The sequence below is a fragment of the Mustela nigripes genome, chromosome 5 (assembly GCF_022355385.1).
Source record: "Mustela nigripes isolate SB6536 chromosome 5, MUSNIG.SB6536, whole genome shotgun sequence".
Classification (NCBI taxonomy): Eukaryota; Metazoa; Chordata; class Mammalia; order Carnivora; family Mustelidae; genus Mustela; species Mustela nigripes.
In genome coordinates, this window is record NC_081561.1 from 71,150,344 (window position 1) to 71,167,507 (window position 17,164).

Genomic DNA, 17,164 nt, shown 5'->3' on the forward strand with positions numbered 1-17,164 from the left:
AGACAGAAATTATCAAAGTGTCAGCAAGAAGTAGTATCACTGAATAAAGGATTAAACCCAGTAAGGACACAAACATTTATTAAACAAAATCAATATAGATTCATGAGAACATGTCTTGTTAAAACAAGAATATTGTCCCCATGACAAAATTACAGAATTTGTAGTAGAAAAAGCTAAATTTCAATATCATTTCATGCAAATTATTTAAAATACCAGCAAGTTTTGAGAGCTAGGATAAAATATGTTGGTACAGTAAGAATGTAAGTACAAAACCCATAAACTTAACTGCTCATTCACTGCACGATGCCTAACTCCAGAGACAGAGAACATGATACTCTTGCTCTTCAGTTCCATCTCTAATTTAGAAAGTTTCTCTATTAATACTTGTTTCTTTCTACTGAACAAAATACAGTGCAATGATTATCTTATAAACAGTAGTCTGCAACTACAAAATGTTCAAAGTGAATTTATATATAATGCCTATCAGAAAGCCTTTTCTAGCCCCAAACATATTCTTAAACATTGCCAATAGTTTGCATTTTTTTTCTTAATGAAGAACCAAATCTATGCAAATAATATAGATTTAAAATAGTAACTTAAGACTCAAGTTTCTCACCTGAGAAGAAAATATGGTCCTCATGGACATTTGATCAGTACCTGGAGCTTAATGATTCAACATATATTTTATACCAAATTCATCCAGAGCTGAAAATGTACAAACTGAAAATTAAGTTTTAACTAGAATTCACTTCAGTTTTGTATAATATCCTCTTTCCTTGTCTTATTAATTTGAAGGAAGAAAAACTACTTCATGCTATAGGGGAAAGATAGTATAGTGAGATAGTTATATCTCATAGATAATGAACTTTAAAATGATCTGTTTTCTCCTATAGGAATAATATCATCTAAAAATATCCAACTAAAAATATCTGAACAATCAGACTATAAAGATTTAACATTATGTGGTGCATTCCATCAAAGGGAAAGATTATCACCATGGAACTTACTCCTTTATATAGTATTTTAAAGAGAATATTTTGCCAGGCAGAAATTCAATTTCCTATCAGATAAGTAAAAATGCAGAGAGGAAGCAGTAAAACTAAAAAGATTAAATTTGGAGTAATCACAGAATAAAGGCCATATATTTTTTGGTTATTTTTTCAGTTGTGGAAAAAAATGAGATGTAATGCTGACAATGTATACCTTTCATGTGCTATAAAAACATAAAGTACCACTTTGTAAATGATAAAATAACTATAAAAAGATGTCTTCTTCATGAATGATATATACAGAAGTCTAGCTCAAGGGGCTTTATAACTACAAAGCTATTGATATTCTAGAAAAATGAGTGAGACCAGAGATTATTTTAGGTTTGAGTCAAAACTTCTAAATTTACATAGTAGCCTGAAAGGAATTCCCAACGTCCACTCACAAAGATTTGGAAAATAGAGTTTGATGATGGGAAAAATAGAGAAGAAATTCAACAGACATCTATTATTGTCTAATACCTACAGCAGACAGCATTTTTGTCTAATGGAAGTTACACTGTAGGGCAACAGAGAGTGAACAAAAACATAAACTCATAGTAAGGAACAGTGCTATTAGAGGAATCCACAGGAAGCAAGACAGATAGAAGTAAGGGAAGAGGTATATTTTAGATAAGGTGGAGATAACACATCTCTGAAGAAGTAACATTCAGACTCAGCATAAAAGCTTAAGAAGGAATTACCTGTGTAAAGAGGAGAGGTAGTACTCTAGGAAAAGAGAATATCAAGAGCAAAGGCCCAGAAGTATAAACTTAATATATTCTGAGATATGAAAGAAGTTCCCCAATCATATATCCCATAAGGAATTTATATTCAGAATATATAAAAAAAAACTCTTACAACTCAATAATAAAAAGACAAAGCATTAAAAAATAGGCAAAGGATATGAATAGGTATTTTTCCAAGGAACATATATAACATGAAGAGATACTCAACATTATTAGTCATCAGGGGAATGCAAATCAAAACCACAATGAAATAGTGCTTCATACCTACTAGGATGGCAAGATCACAACAAATGATGATGAGTAGGAGGAGAAATAAGAATCTCATAAAACTGTTGGTGAAAAGGTAAAATGGCACAGCTGCTTTAGAAAAGTGAGCCAGTTCCTCAAACTATTAAACAGGGAATTACCATTTAACTCAGCAATTCTACTTCTAGGTAAATATTCTAGAGGAAATAAAAACATGTTCAGGCAGAAATTTGTACAAAAATGTTTATAGCAGCATTATTTAAAGTCAAAAGGTGGAAACAACACAAGTGTCCATCAGCAGATACAAATATATAAACAAATAAATTATGGTATATGCACATAATGGAATATTATTTTTTTCTTTTTTTAATTAATGGAATATGATTTAATCATAAAAAGGAATGAAGTATTTATCCATACTACAACATGAATGAACCTTAGAGATGAACCTTGAAAACATTATGCTAAGAAAAAAGTCAGTCATGAAATACCACATACTACACTATTTCAGTCATATGAAAAGTCCAAACTAGAAATATCTTTATAGATAAACAGATTTCAGTGGTTGCTTAGGGCTGGGTGAAAGAAAGAGGTGAAAGAAAGAGGGAGTACTGGGTTTCTTTTTGAGGTGGTGAAAATGTTCTAAAGTTTTTTGTGGTGATGGCTATTAATATACTAAAAAAATCACTGAACTGCATGCTTTAAATGGGTGAATTGTATAGTATGTTAATTACCTTTCAATAAAGCTGTTTTTAACAAAATAAAACAAGACCCACAGAGTTATATAGAATATATAGGTCAATTATTATAGAGACAAAAGCCACGAGATGAAGTCAAGGGTAAGGGAGAGAAAAGAATGAGAAAGTGAAACATTTATTTACACAGCTGGCTCACATTAGCTGTTAGTGTTTACTTCTTAGAAAGCCCAAAGGAGGTAAATGTTTTCCTTGTTTTGTTTTGTTTGTTTTTTAAGGAAGAGCCTTTGGAGGGATATATGGGTAAAGAGTGACTATGGAGAACTTGCAAGGAACATGCAGAAGCTTACTTGCATTACGAGTAACTAATGTATTTGAGGCTTTCAATGAGTAGCCATCTGAATTTCTAGATCAAAGAACAATGCCAGTGGCCCTGCGAGTCAATGCTGTGCTTCTACTGCTCTGTTGGCCCTGTCAGGAACTACTAGATACAACCCATGACACAAAAACTCACACTCTACTTTGAAGGTACCAGCCCCAGCTGAGTGAATACAAAGATTTGGAAATGATTTCCTGATAGAGACAGGCATTTCACAATAGTAAGGTATATAGAGTACAGATCTATAATCTAGAGTATAGATTACAGATGTAATCTAGATCGCTGATTATTTTATAATTCAGCCTGAATAAACATTATAAAAGTAATTTAAAAACAAAATGAATATAGGATGTTAGAAAGGAAGAGCAAATTTCTTACTTGCGGTAGTCTAGCTAAGGCATGCTATTTAATAACCAGAGCATGCTAATTAATCCCTCAAGTCATTTTTATTTCTCAGTATGAAAGTACCAAATTTCTGTTCCTCTTTAGAGAAAGAAGTCCCATCCTGAACACATCAAAATGGAATGGAGTTGAACAGACTAGCCAATTAGGGGTATAACAATAACTCCTGGGAGATCTAAGTTTAGCTTAGGGAAACAAAGCAATCTGTTTTATTTTATCTCATGATCTGTTTCATATAGAAAAGACATTATGAATCAATTTCCAGTAGTACACTTTAACAGCTCCTGAACACACTAACCTATACTGGCTTTTAACCACACTACAACTCTCCTTTCTCCCACTCTCCTTTCCCTTTTATCTGCTGCACAGGTAATAGTAAGTTACTGCACTCACTATATTCTTCCAATTTATCTAAACTCTAGCGTAACAGAAATATAATATTCCAAGTTATATCTACCACATGAAAGGTAATTTTTTCATGAGTATAAGATTATTTATATCATACACACATTATTTATATATCACACATATGTATCACACATATATACATCAAACATATATATACACATGTGCACATGGGTACATATATACCTGTACAGGCTTATATATGTATACCCATAATGTTCATATATACATACACAAACAGATAATATTAATCACTAGCTTTTAAAAGGCTTTTACATTTTAGAATGGTGACCCTAAAATAGTACACAAAGAAAAATAACTGAACCAGATGATGTCTAGAGATTCTTATTTACAGATGAAGATAAATTATCTAATAGCTAACACTAATGCCAATGAGCTAACAAGAGGCAATTTAACAGACGAGGAGATGCTAACTGTAGCAAGGAGGATAAATGTAGAAGCCGGGAGACAAATGAGAGGATGTCACCACGTGCACACAACCGAAGCTGATTGTTTTCCCCCCATAACAATGAAATGATATCCCAAAAGTTTGCAGTGCAAATGGCAACTAAAATAACACCTATCAGAATCAATGAATCATTATTTTCAAATTTAAAAAAAAAAGCAAAATGAAAAGTATAAGAACTCCTGTCTTCCAAACAGCTATGTTTTAAAGTATTATAAGCTTAAATACAGTATATTAAAATTGTACAATATTTAATTTATTGAGCTGTGTTTAATCAGAAACAAACTTTCAATTTAGCTTTAGAACTGTTAGAAATTCATTTGGCTCCATTTTTCTCACTGAGTTCACCAAGATATTTCTGTGATGTACAACCTGGATTAGCCACTGGTGCCTAGATCATTCTCTCCTGCTCAACAAAAACCAGGACCATTATTATTAGGAGGAAGTATTAGGTACTACTATTAAACTGAGAATAATGTCTTAGTCAGATACTTATATTTTAGGGATAATCAGAAAGAACAGAAGTTTTGTCCAATATGGTAGGGAAATGTGGCATTAAAGAGGTCTGAAATGGTACTGAAGTAAAACAGAGCTTTGACAGGAATGAAGCCACAAACATACTGGGCCTTGTTAGCTGTGAAGCCATTGGAGGGTTTCAATTAAGGAGTAATGTGACGCAATCCACATTTCAACAGCATTACTCTGGTTGCTGTGTTGAGAACACATTGATAACTTGGCAGATTACTGCAATAATACAAGTGAGAGATGAGGGTTTTGCATGAGAGACAGTGATTTCAGATAGGCAGAGTCAAGAGCATTTGCTGACAGATTAGATGTGTGTATGAAGACAAAGAGAAGTCAAAGAATGCCTTTAGGTTTATTGCATAAAGAACTGGAAGCAAAAGTTGCCATTTCTGAAATGAGTAAAAATAATCACAAGAATAGATTTTGAGGGAGTATGAGAAGTTTATCTCTGATGTGTTAGGTTTGATGTGCTTATTAACCTTCCTAGCAGAGGTGTCAAGTAGGCAGTTAGATATGAATGCAGACTTCAGGGGAGGCATAGGGGTTAGATATATAAATCAGACAGCCCTCAGAATACTGGACAGTATTTTAATCATGAGATGTTCTCCAAGAGTAAGTAGTGCTAGAAAGACAGGCAACTAAGAACTGAGTCCTGGGGCACTCCAAAGTTTAGAGGTTAGAGGGAAGTTAAAGATCAAACAAAGATTCTCTAATTTCCCTTTCTGTATTTTCATTGTTAGTGTATAAGAAAGCCACTGATTTCTGTACATTGACTTTGTATGCTGCCACGTTGCTGAATTGCTGTATGAGTTCTAGTAGTTTGGGGGTGGAGCCTTTTGGGTTTTCCATATAAAGAATCATGTCATCTGCGAAGAGAGAGAATTTGACTTCTTCATTGCCAATTTGGATACCTTTTATTTCTCTTTGTTGTCTGATTGCTGTTGCTAGGACTTCTAATACTATGTTGAACAAGAGTGGTGAGAGTGGGCATCCTTGTCGTGTTCCTGATCTCAACGGGTGTAAGCTTCTTCCCATTGAGGATGATATTTGCTGTAGGTTTTTCATAGATAGATTTGATGAAGTTGAGGAATGTTTCCTCTATCCCTATACTCTGAAGCGTTTTAATCAGGAACAGATGCTGGATTTTGTCAAATGCTTTTTTTGCATCAATTGAGAGGACCATGTGGTTCTTCTCTCTTCTCAAATTAATTTGTTCTATCACATTGATTGATTTGTGAATGTTGAACCATCCTTGTAGCCCAGGGATGAATCCCACCTGGTCATGGTGGATAATCTTTTTAATGTGCTGTTGGATCCTATTTGCTAGGATCTTATTGAGAATCTTAGCATCCATATTCATCAGTGATATTGGTCTGAAATTTTGGTAGGGTCTTTGCCTGATTTGGGGATCAGGGTAATGCTGGCTTCATAGAAAGAGTCTGGAAGTTTTCCTTCTGATTTCAAGCTTTACTACAAAGCTGTGATCACCAAGACTACATGGTACTGGCATAAAAACAGACACATAGACCAATGGAACAGAGCAGAAATCCCAGATATGGACCCTCAACTCAATGGGCAAATAATCTTTGACAAAACGGGAAAAAATATATAGTGGAAAAAAGACAGTCTCTTCAATAAATGGTGCTGGGAAAACTGGACGGCTATATGTAAAAGAATGAAACTCGACCATTCTCTTACACCATTCACAAAGATAAACTCAAAATGGATAAAAGACCTCAATGTGAGACAGGAATCCATCAGACTCCTGGGGGAGAACATAGGCAGTAATCTCTTCGATATCAGCCACAGCAACTTCTTTCAAGATATGTCTCCAAAGGCAAAGGAAACAAAAGCGAAAATAAACTTTTGGGACTTCATCAAAATCAAAAGCTTCTGCACAGCAAAGGAAACAGTCAAAAAAACAAAGAGGCAACCCACGGAATGGAAGAAGATATTTGCAAATGACAGTACAGACAAAAGGTTGATATCCAGGATCTATAAAGAACTCCTCAAACTCAATACACACAAAACAGACAATCATATCAAAAAATGGGCAGAAGATATGAACAGACACTTCTCCAATGAAGACATACAAATGGCTATCAGACAATGAAAAAATGTTCATCATCACTAGCCCTGAGGGAGATTCAAATTAAAACTACATTGAGATATCACCTTACACCAGTTAGAATGGCCAAAATTAGCAAGACAGAAAACAACATGTGTTGGAGGGGATGTGGAGAAAGGAGAACCCTCTTACACTGTTGGTGGGAATGCAAGTTGGTGCAACCTGTACCCCAATGTTTATAGCAGCAATGGCCACAGTCGCCAAACTGTGGAAAGAACCAAGATGCCCTTCAATGGACGAATGGATAAGGAAGATGTGGTCCATATACACTATGGAGTATTATGCCTCCATCAGAAAGGACGAATACCCAACTTTTGTAGCAACATGGACGGGATTGGAAGAGATTATGCTGAGTGAAATCAGTCAAGCAGAGAGAGTCAATTATCATATGGTTTCACTTATTTGAAGTGAGCGACATGGGGAGTTAGAGAGGAGAAAGGAGTTGGGGATAATTGGAAGGGGAGGTGAACCATGAGAGACTATGGACTCTGATAAACAATCTGAGGGTTTTGAAGGGGCGGAGGGTGGGAGGTTGGGGTACCAGGTTGTGGGTATTACAGAGGGCACGGATTGCATGGAGCACTGGGTGTGGTACAAAAATAATGAATACTGTTATGCTGAAAATAAATTAAAAAATAAATTTAAAAAAAAGAAAAAAAAATCAAACAAAGATTAGACAAAAGAATTTGCCAGAAACACCAGAGGAAAATCCCATCATGCATTTTCTAGAACCCAAGTGAAGAAAGTGTTGGAAAAAAAAGGGAGGGAGTGAACATGTTGAATAATAATGTTAAGTCTAGCAGGATGAGGACTGATCTACACAGTACATTTAATCACAGTGTGATGATAGGGGTGAAAACCTAGTTAGCTTTGTGGATTCAAGAGAGAGCAGAAGGAGTTACTGGAATACCAAGATTACACAAATTCCTTCAAAGAATTTTGCATAAAAGAAAAAAAATTGACAGATTTAAGAGTAGATTCAAAGGAAGATATTTTAAATATGGAAGAATTAATAACAGGTTTTTGGTTCACAAAGAGTCACAATGGAGACCCATCCCCACCACTCCCCCAACAAAAAAAGAGCAATAAGGAAAATGGAGAACTGCTAGAAGCAGTATCCTTGAGAAGATGGAATGTAGTACATGGATGGAGAAGCTAGCCTTTGTAAGTTAACATTGGCAGTTTATTCATAGTAACGAAAACCCAAAATTGCAACAGATTCAGCTGAGTTGGTGTTTATCAGGAGCACGTGGAAGAGTTTTTCTTTGCTATTTCTTCCGTAATCTAGAAAACAAAATTATCATTGGATAGGATGGACAGGGATAAAGTGAAGGTTTGATGAGAGAGATTTTAAAATGGTCACCTAGGAGAATGGGAGAATGTGGACCCAGGGACACTGTGTATGACTGCCTGGCAGTACAATGGGCCCACTTGCAGTTAATGACCATTCTGCAGTTATCTTTTGGGCTAGTCAGATATATTATTATTACTCCCTTTTCTAAATCACTCACAAGAGTAGAGCAAGGAGTAAAATTTTATTCCTTTGAGCACCACTTCCTAGGAATTGATGATACATCTTCTTTCAGGGAAGTGTCCATTTAACCTTATTTTTCTTATCTTTGACTTCCTTGTTCTGTTTAAAAATATAAGGGACATTTTTTTAAATTGAACTATTCTGAAAAACCAAATTATCAAATATGACAGTCACATAATGAAATTGAAAATGAACTTGTTAAAAAAATTAGTATTTGTTACCAAGTGAAATTTAGCAAAGATAACAATGCTTCATTGAAATAAGGAAAAGAGCTGGGGTACCAAGAATGGGCCATGTCTTAATGCACATTTTATCTCCAATGCCTAGTGAAGCACCTGGTAATTAGGGAAGGGAAAATAAATGATGAAATCTACAACAACAAAATCTAAAGGCATTAAGAAGACTGAAAGGATAGGAAAGCATGGGAGTGACTGAGAAAGGCTTGGGTTCACTGAAAGATGTGAGTCAGTGGGGAAAAGTGTTCAAACTGGTATTCTCTCAAGAGTTTCTTATTGAAAAATACTTCCTACCACTCACACATCTCTGAAATCAATAGTTTAGGTTGCACAAGAAGAAAACAAAGAAAAAATGTTTAGTGCATTATAAAGACAAATATTAAAAACTTTAGGGACACTTGGGTGGCTCAGCCAGTTAAACGTCTGTCTTCAGCTTAGGTCATGATCCTGGGGTCCTGGGATGAGAGAACGATGTTGGTAATCCCTGCTCAGCAAGGGGTCTGCTTCTCTCTCTCTCCCTCTGCCTCTTCCCCTGCTCATGTTCTCATGCTCTCCCTCTCAAATAAATAAAATCTTAAAAAAAAAAAATTCAAAAAGCTCCCTTATGTTCTTTCTTTCTCTTTTCCTAAACTCTAAGTAGACAGAAATGAAAAAACAAAGCAACAAAACACAATTTTTGTTTCTATGCATCTTTGAAAAAGGTAATATATATCTCGAACACTGGATAGAAATAAAAACAATACATATCAATGAATGGCTTCTCTTAATTATTTGAAAGCAAGTAAATTTAGGGAAAAGTGGAAGACACATGAAAACCATTTTTTTCAACAATCACTCCATAAAATATCAACCTATGTTAAATGAATCTTTTTTTCTAGCACAACTTCAAGAATATTGAAGATCACATTGACATAAGATTTAACTTCTCAAATTAATGAGTAGTTTGATCATATATCTTCATATTTCATCTTGGAATTCTCTAATCTAAAAATGGCTGGAATTTTCATTGCTCTCACAATAGTCTTCAGCTACACTGGCCTTATGGTTGAACTTGGATTACCAGCTGTCTTACCTCTGGTTTCTCTTGCCCTGACACCAAATCTCAAACATCCTGAACTACTCACAGTTCTCTGAATATAATTTGCTCCTTTCAATCCTCTCTGCTGTTTTTCTCAGTCAAAAATGCTCTTATATTACCCAAAAAACACATATTTCATGCCTTGCATTAAACACTGATTTCTTTGGAAGGTGTCCTAGCAGGCTACACATATAACTATTTAGTTTCTATCATACTGCACTATCATACAATTATTTAATTGTATGTATTCTCCAAAAGTTCATGAACTTCTCTAAGGCAGACACCTGAACTTTTTTTATATTTATATAATTTATATAAATAGACCAGTCTTGAGGACACAGAACTAATGTATGGCACGCAGATACCAAAAAATATTACTCTGCTGAAAAAAGTCCTATGTATCCAGAACTCATCAATAATCATAATTCCTTTGTTTAAACCAAAAAAGGTTCTGATAAGAATTATTCAGTAGCATACAAATAATTTAGTAAGAAATTTACATAGAAATAAGCATAAATGTATCCACATACACAAGCTGTATGAGAAATAGTATTAATCTCCCATAACGATACTTTTTCTTTTTTTCAAATTATAACCATAAAAGCACTAAAATAACATGGCAGTTGATGGTAAATATCTCACCTTGTTTTAGATCAGCATTACTTGTAACTTCTGAGAGATAGCAGTCTGGTAAAGGATATGAAGAAAACATGGGCCAAGGATATGGATCATCACCCTAAAAAAGAAAACAAATGACTTCAGGAAATATTATTAAATACTGAATTTTAAGGCTTTCTGAAACACTAAAGTGGTTATTGTTTCATAGGCATGAGAATTGTAGCCTAACTAACCAAAAGCTATGTGACAATTATAATTCAATTCTCCAAAGGATAATAACTAAAATGAAATGTAATACATGGTAACTTGTTTTAGCAACTAGGACTGATAATGACAGCCTAATTATTTTTTTTCCATGAAAGAGAAATTAAAGTCTTCAGAAGAAACCTGTATTTCCTATATTGAAATAGGAAGCAAATTCAAAAAACCAAACTGTTTATCTCATATTGTCAATTATTTCTATCTCATCTTTCCCAGGCTAACAGAGCAAAAATGCACTTAATTTAAAAAAAAAAAAAAAAGCCCCTTCAAGAGAAAGCCAATGTCTATGAATATTGATGGAAGGAGAAGTACTCAATATTGCTAATTAAATACAAAAAATACATTCACTAATAAAAATTAGGTATCATGAATAACAAAGACATCAAAAGTAAACATCACACAGAAAAATGACAACTTTTTAATGAAATAATAGCCTATCCTGCATCACAAAGAATACTACTTCATTTCAAAGTGTTTACTTGTATCCTACAGCTTCTCTACTAACAAAGATTCCTCTTTACCCTACTCACCTTCTCTAGTGCCCTTGGAGGCAAAATTCGTTCCATGGGTCCACCAATAAAATTTATTCTAACAAGAACATGATTTCTCTCTACTGATAAGCCATCAATTATGAAATTCCTGAAAAATAAACATATCAATTTTATTATCTTAATTGAATATGATTTAATTCCAAAATCAAATCAGTGGAATATAAAGAAAAAATAAAATTTTCTATAGAAAAGTTTAGAAAATGATTAACAATGTATCACTTAGAAAGGGCTAAATTCTCCTTATCTTACAGCTTTCTTTGTCAGAAAGCAAAAAACTGATGGAGATATAACTACTAAAATGAGATAAATGATACTATAAAATAATATTTTCTTGTGAAATGTTACTGCATTTAAAGAAATGAAATTAAGATCTACATTATTTCCACAATGACTTTTTCACTTTTTTAGGAAAGGTTTTGTTGGGTTCTAGACCCAGTGCCTTAAATTCAAAATCTAAATGTTGCTTTTGAGCACATTCCACACTTCCTGCAGCTGTTAATATCACCCTTCTGTATCAAATCTAGAGAATCCAGTAATGTTCCTGGGCTTCTATATTCTTCTAAAATTGAGCTATAATGGAAGAACATTTTTTTTTTAAATACAGACATGAAAACAGTACCAGATATTGAATGTGTATTCAGTAAATGTCAGCCAAACTGAGGTAATGACAAGTAAAATAGAAAAAAAAAATCAAGATATTACCATAACCTTGTTTTGCAATAATCAGAAATTATGAATGTGAACTAACATAATTAAGAGAATGGGGTAAAGAGTAACTCTGTAATGGACAATAAATCAAACATTTTGTTTAGTGAGTCAACTTACACTCCAGCCTGAATTTAAAGGTGATAGAACTTCATGGAACCATCAATAAAATCAGGTCTTTAAAAAAAATGCTAAATGAAACAAAAACTCAGAAAGCAGTACCATTCAGTCCTCCAAACAAACACCTATCATAATCTTCCAAGTGGTGACATTTGTATTTTCATTGCTTTTTACTCAGTTTTTTAAATATATTGAATTCAGATAGGGGAAAAACATGAAACTACATATACAAAACCACTGCCTTAACAGAGAATCTATAAAGAAAACTATTGTTAATAATATTGTCTTAACAGTTTTTTTGGTTTTCTTTTTTGTTTTTACCTATGACTTTCAGAGGTCTCTAAGATATTTTCTTCTTGAGCATTTAGTAACACTTCAGATACTTGATACTGAGCCTCTAGTAGAAGAAGAGTGTCTAGATCACAGCATACCACACTTAATAACCTATATAAAAAAGAACAATAAAAAACAGATTTTATAAAATATATTCTAAAAGCTTTCTTGGTGTCTCAAAATAATACCTACACATGAGAACACAAACTTTATGACAAAGATCACAATTACTTCAAATAGATTTGCAATCAGTTAGATTATTAACATACTTCAAAAGTTTTTCTCATCGGAATATTATTTAAAGACTGTGGGTAACTTCTAGTCCAGTTTTTCTTAAAAAAGTATCTAAATCCAGGAATAGCACATTCTCAACAGCTAATTTGAAAACTGAACATTAGCAAATCCATAAAAACTGCAAATTGTCACCATTTTTTATCAGCAATTAATTACATAAGGAATAACAGAAGCATTTGCTACCAAACCAGGAAATGTTCACCAGGTGAAACATCAATGGCTAACTTTATAATTTTCCAATAAAGCTGAGAGCACCAAAACACACTGATCTCTCCCTAAACATGCATGATTTCTACCTGTCTCTCAATAGTGGTAAGAGAGACAGGTGGAAATCATGTGGCTCCTATTGTGATGAAAGAGGACATATACTGAACAATCTGTGAAATATTTTTGCCAAAAAAACTGAACCTGAAATTAACCAATTACTATACATTACACTATCAGTTTACAAGAAATACAAAAATCACAGAAATATTTTAAAAGATGATCTCAAGGAGGAAACAGTCAACCAAATCCAGAATTTGAAAAATCACATCTCATATAACATTTCTTTAGGGGAAAAAATTGTGAAAAACAGGTAAGGTAACTTATAAGTTAAAAGCAAAATATATTTTTAAAAGATTTTATTTATTTGACAGAGAAATTGAGAGAGAGAGAGAGAGAGACCACAAGTAGCCAGGCAGAGAGAGTGGGGGAAGCAGGCTCCCGGCTGAGCAGAGCAATGCAGGCCTTGATCCCAGGACCCTGAGATCACGACCTGAGCCGAAGGCAGAGGCTTCAACCACTGAGCCACCCAGGCACCCCTAATAGCAAAATATTAAGCAAATGTGAAGATTTGGTTCTGACTGTGATTCAAGCAAAAACTGTAAAGTGCATTTTTGAGTCGCACAGGAAAATATGGGATAGGTACTAGAGGAGATCAGGAATATGGTGTTAAGTTAGCTGTAACAATGACAAAATGGTAATTTTTTTTTTGTTGTTTTTTATAAACATGTCTTATACATTAGAGATACACACTGAATTTTCTTTTTAAAATTATTATGTTAGTCACCATACAGTACATCATTAGTTTTGGCTGTAGTGTTCCATGATTCATTGCTTGCATATACCACCCAGTGCTCCACGCAATACGTGCCCTCCTTAATATCCATCAATGGGCTAACCTATTGTGCCACCACCTTCCCCTCTAAAATCCTCAGTTTGTTTCATGAAGTCCATAGTCTTCCATGGGTCTTCTCTCCTATCCCCCTCCCCTCAGTTTTCCCTTCTTCCTCCTAATGTCCTCCATGCTATTCCTTACCATATGATAATTATCTTTCTCTCTTTGACTTATTTCACTCAGCAAATCTCCTCTAGTTCCATCCATGTTGATGCAAATGTTGGGTATCCATCCTTCCTGATGGCTGAGTAATATTCCATTGTATATATGTATCACATATTCTTTATCCATTCATCCACTGAAGTATCTTGGCTCCTTCCACAGTTTGGCTATTGCAGACATTGCTGCTATGAACATTGGGGTGCATGTGCCCTTTCTTTGTACTATGTCTGATTCTTTGGGGTAAATACGCAGTAGTGCAATTGCTGGGTCATAGGGGAGCTCTATTTTTAATTTTTTGAGGAACATTCACACTGTTTTCCAAAGGTACTGTACCAACTTGCATTTGAACCTATAGTGTAAGAGGGTTCCCCTTTCTCCAGAACCTCTCCAACATTTGTTGTTTCTTGCCTTGTCAATTTTTGCCATTCTTACTGGTGCAAGGTGGTATCTCAATGTGGTTTTGATTTGCATTTCCCTGATGGCTAATGATGATGAACATCTTTGCATGTGTCTGTTAACCATTTACAAGTCTTCTCTGGAGAAGTGTCTGTTCATGTCTTCTGTCCATTTTTTGAGCAGGTTATTTGGGTTTTTTTAGGTGTGCAATTTGAGAAGTTCCTTATAGATATTGGATACCAGCCCTCTTCTGTAGTGTCACTTGCAAATATCTTCTCCCATTCTATGGGTTGCCTCTTTAGTTTTGTTGACTGTTTCCTTTGCTGTGCAGAGGCTTTTTATCTTGAGGAAACCCAAAAAGTTCATTTCCACTTTTGTTTCACTTGTCTTTGGAGAGTGTCTTCAAAGAAGTTGCTGTGGCCAATGTCGAAGAGTTTATTGCCTATGTTCTTCTCTAGGATTCTGATGGATGCCTGTCTCACACCAAGGTCTTTCATCCATTTTGAGTTTTATGTTTGTGTATGGTTTAAGAGAATGATTGCATTTCATTTTTCTGTATACAGCCAACCAATGTTCCCACCACCATTTATGGGACAGGCTGTCTTTTTTCCTTGGATATTTTCCCCTGTTTTGTCAAAGAGTTGAGAGTCCCTATCTGGTCTCTCTGTTCCATTAGTCCATATGTCTGTTTTTCTGCCAGTACCATGCTGTCTTGGTGATCACAGCTTTGTAACATAGCTTCAAATCAGGCAACAGGATGCCCCCAGCTTTGTTTTTCTTTTTCAATATTCCTTGGCAGTTCAGGGTCTTTTCTAGTTCCATACAAATTTTAGGATTGTTTGTTCCTACACCTTGAAAAATGCCTTTGGTATTTTGATGGCGATGGTGTTGAAAGTATAAACTGCTTTGGGTAGCACAGACTTTTTAACAATACTTATTCCTCTGATCCATGAACATTGAAAGTTTTCCCATCTTTTTTGTCTTCTTTGATTCCTTTCAGGAGTGTTCTGTAGTTCTTAAGGTATAGCTCCATTAGCTCTTTGGATAGGTTTATTCCCAGGTATCTTATGGTTTTTGGAGCTACTGTAAATGGAATCGATTCTTTAATTTCTCTTTCTACAGTTACATAAGGTCTGTGCAACTGATTTCTGTGCAACTGATTTCTGTGCATTAGTTTTGTATCCTGCCACATTATTGTTTTAGGAGTTCTAGTGAATTGGGGGTTAAGTCTTTTGGATTTTCCACATAAGGAATCATGTCATCTTCGAAGAGAGAGAGTTTGACTTCTTCTTTGCCAATTTGATACTTTTAATTTCTTATTGTTGTCTGATTGCTATTGCTAGGACTTCTATCATTATGTTGAACAGTAATGGCTAGAGTGGGCATTCTTGCTGTGTTCCTGATCTTGAGGAAAAGGCTGTCAGCTTTTACCCATTGAGAATGATATTCATTGAGGGTTGTTCATAGGTGGATTTTATGAAATTGAAGAATGCTCCCTCTATCCCTATACTATGAAGAGTTTTAATCAGAAAATGATGCTGTATTTCATCAAAGGCTTTTTCTGCATCAATTGAGAGGACCATGTGGTACTTCTCTCTTCTCTTATTGATTTGTCCTATCACATTGATTGATTTGCAATTTTGAACCACCCTTGCATCCCAAGATTCAATTTCACCTGGTCATGGTGGATAATCCTATTAATGTACTGTTGGACCATATTAGCTAGGATCTTGTTGAGAATCTTGGCATCCATATTCATCAGGGATATTGATCTGAAATTCTCCTTTTTGATGGGGTCTTTGCCTGGTTTGGGGATCAAGGTAATGCTGGCCTCATAGAAAGAGTATGGAAGTTTTCCTTCTATTTTTTGAAATACCTTCAGGAGAAGAAGTATTACTTCCTCTTTGAATGTTTGGTAGAATTCCCCAGGGAAATCATCAGGTCTTGGACTTTTGTTTTTTGGAAAGTTTTTCAATCTTTTTACTGGTTATTGGTCTATTCAGGTTGTCAATTTCTTCCTGTTTCAGTCTTGGCAGTTTATAGGTTTCCAGGAACATATCCATTTCTTTGTTTGTTTAACTTATTGGCATATAGCTGTTGAAAATAATTTCTGATAACTGTTTTTATTTCCTTGGTGTTAGTCGTGATCTCTCCCCCTTCATTCATAATTCTATTAATTTGGGTCCTTCTCTTTTCTTTTGGATAAGTCTGATCAGTGGTTTATTGACTTATTAATTCTTTCAAAGAACTAGCTTCTAGTTTCATTTGTTCTACTGTATTTCTGGTTTCTAATTCAATGATCCCTGTTCTAATCTTATTTCCCTTCTCCTGCATGGCTTAGGCTTTATTTGTTGTTCTTACTCTAGTTTTTTTTTTTTTTTTTTTTTGAAGATTTTATTTGTCAGAGAGAGAAAGAGAGAGAGAGCAAGCAAGCATGCGCACAACCAGGCAGAGGCAAATAGAGAGGCAGGCTCCCCACTGAGCAAGGAGCCTGATGTGGGACTCAATCCCAGGACCCTGGGATCATGACCTGAGCTGAAGGCAGTAGCTTAACCAGCAGAGCCACCCAGGCATCCCATTACTCTAGTTCTTTAAAGTGTAAAGTTAATTTGTGTATTCTGGATTTTTCTGTTTTTTTTTTTTTAATTTTTTATTTTTTATAAACATATATTTTTATCCCCAGGGGTACAGGTCTGT

General features: G+C 34.7%; 1 protein-coding gene across 1 annotated transcript in view; it reads right to left on the reverse strand.

The window, feature by feature from the left end:
* Positions 1 to 17,164, reverse strand: part of TBC1D32 (TBC1 domain family member 32) — a 242,268-nt gene that overhangs the window by 64,412 nt on the left and 160,692 nt on the right. The window contains exons 24-26 of the mRNA XM_059400634.1: positions 12,445 to 12,567; positions 11,278 to 11,386; positions 10,511 to 10,604 (exon numbers count right to left, since the gene is read on the reverse strand). Of these exons, the coding sequence (XP_059256617.1) occupies positions 10,511 to 10,604; positions 11,278 to 11,386; positions 12,445 to 12,567 (326 nt within the window). The remainder of the gene's footprint in view (positions 1 to 10,510; positions 10,605 to 11,277; positions 11,387 to 12,444; positions 12,568 to 17,164) is intronic.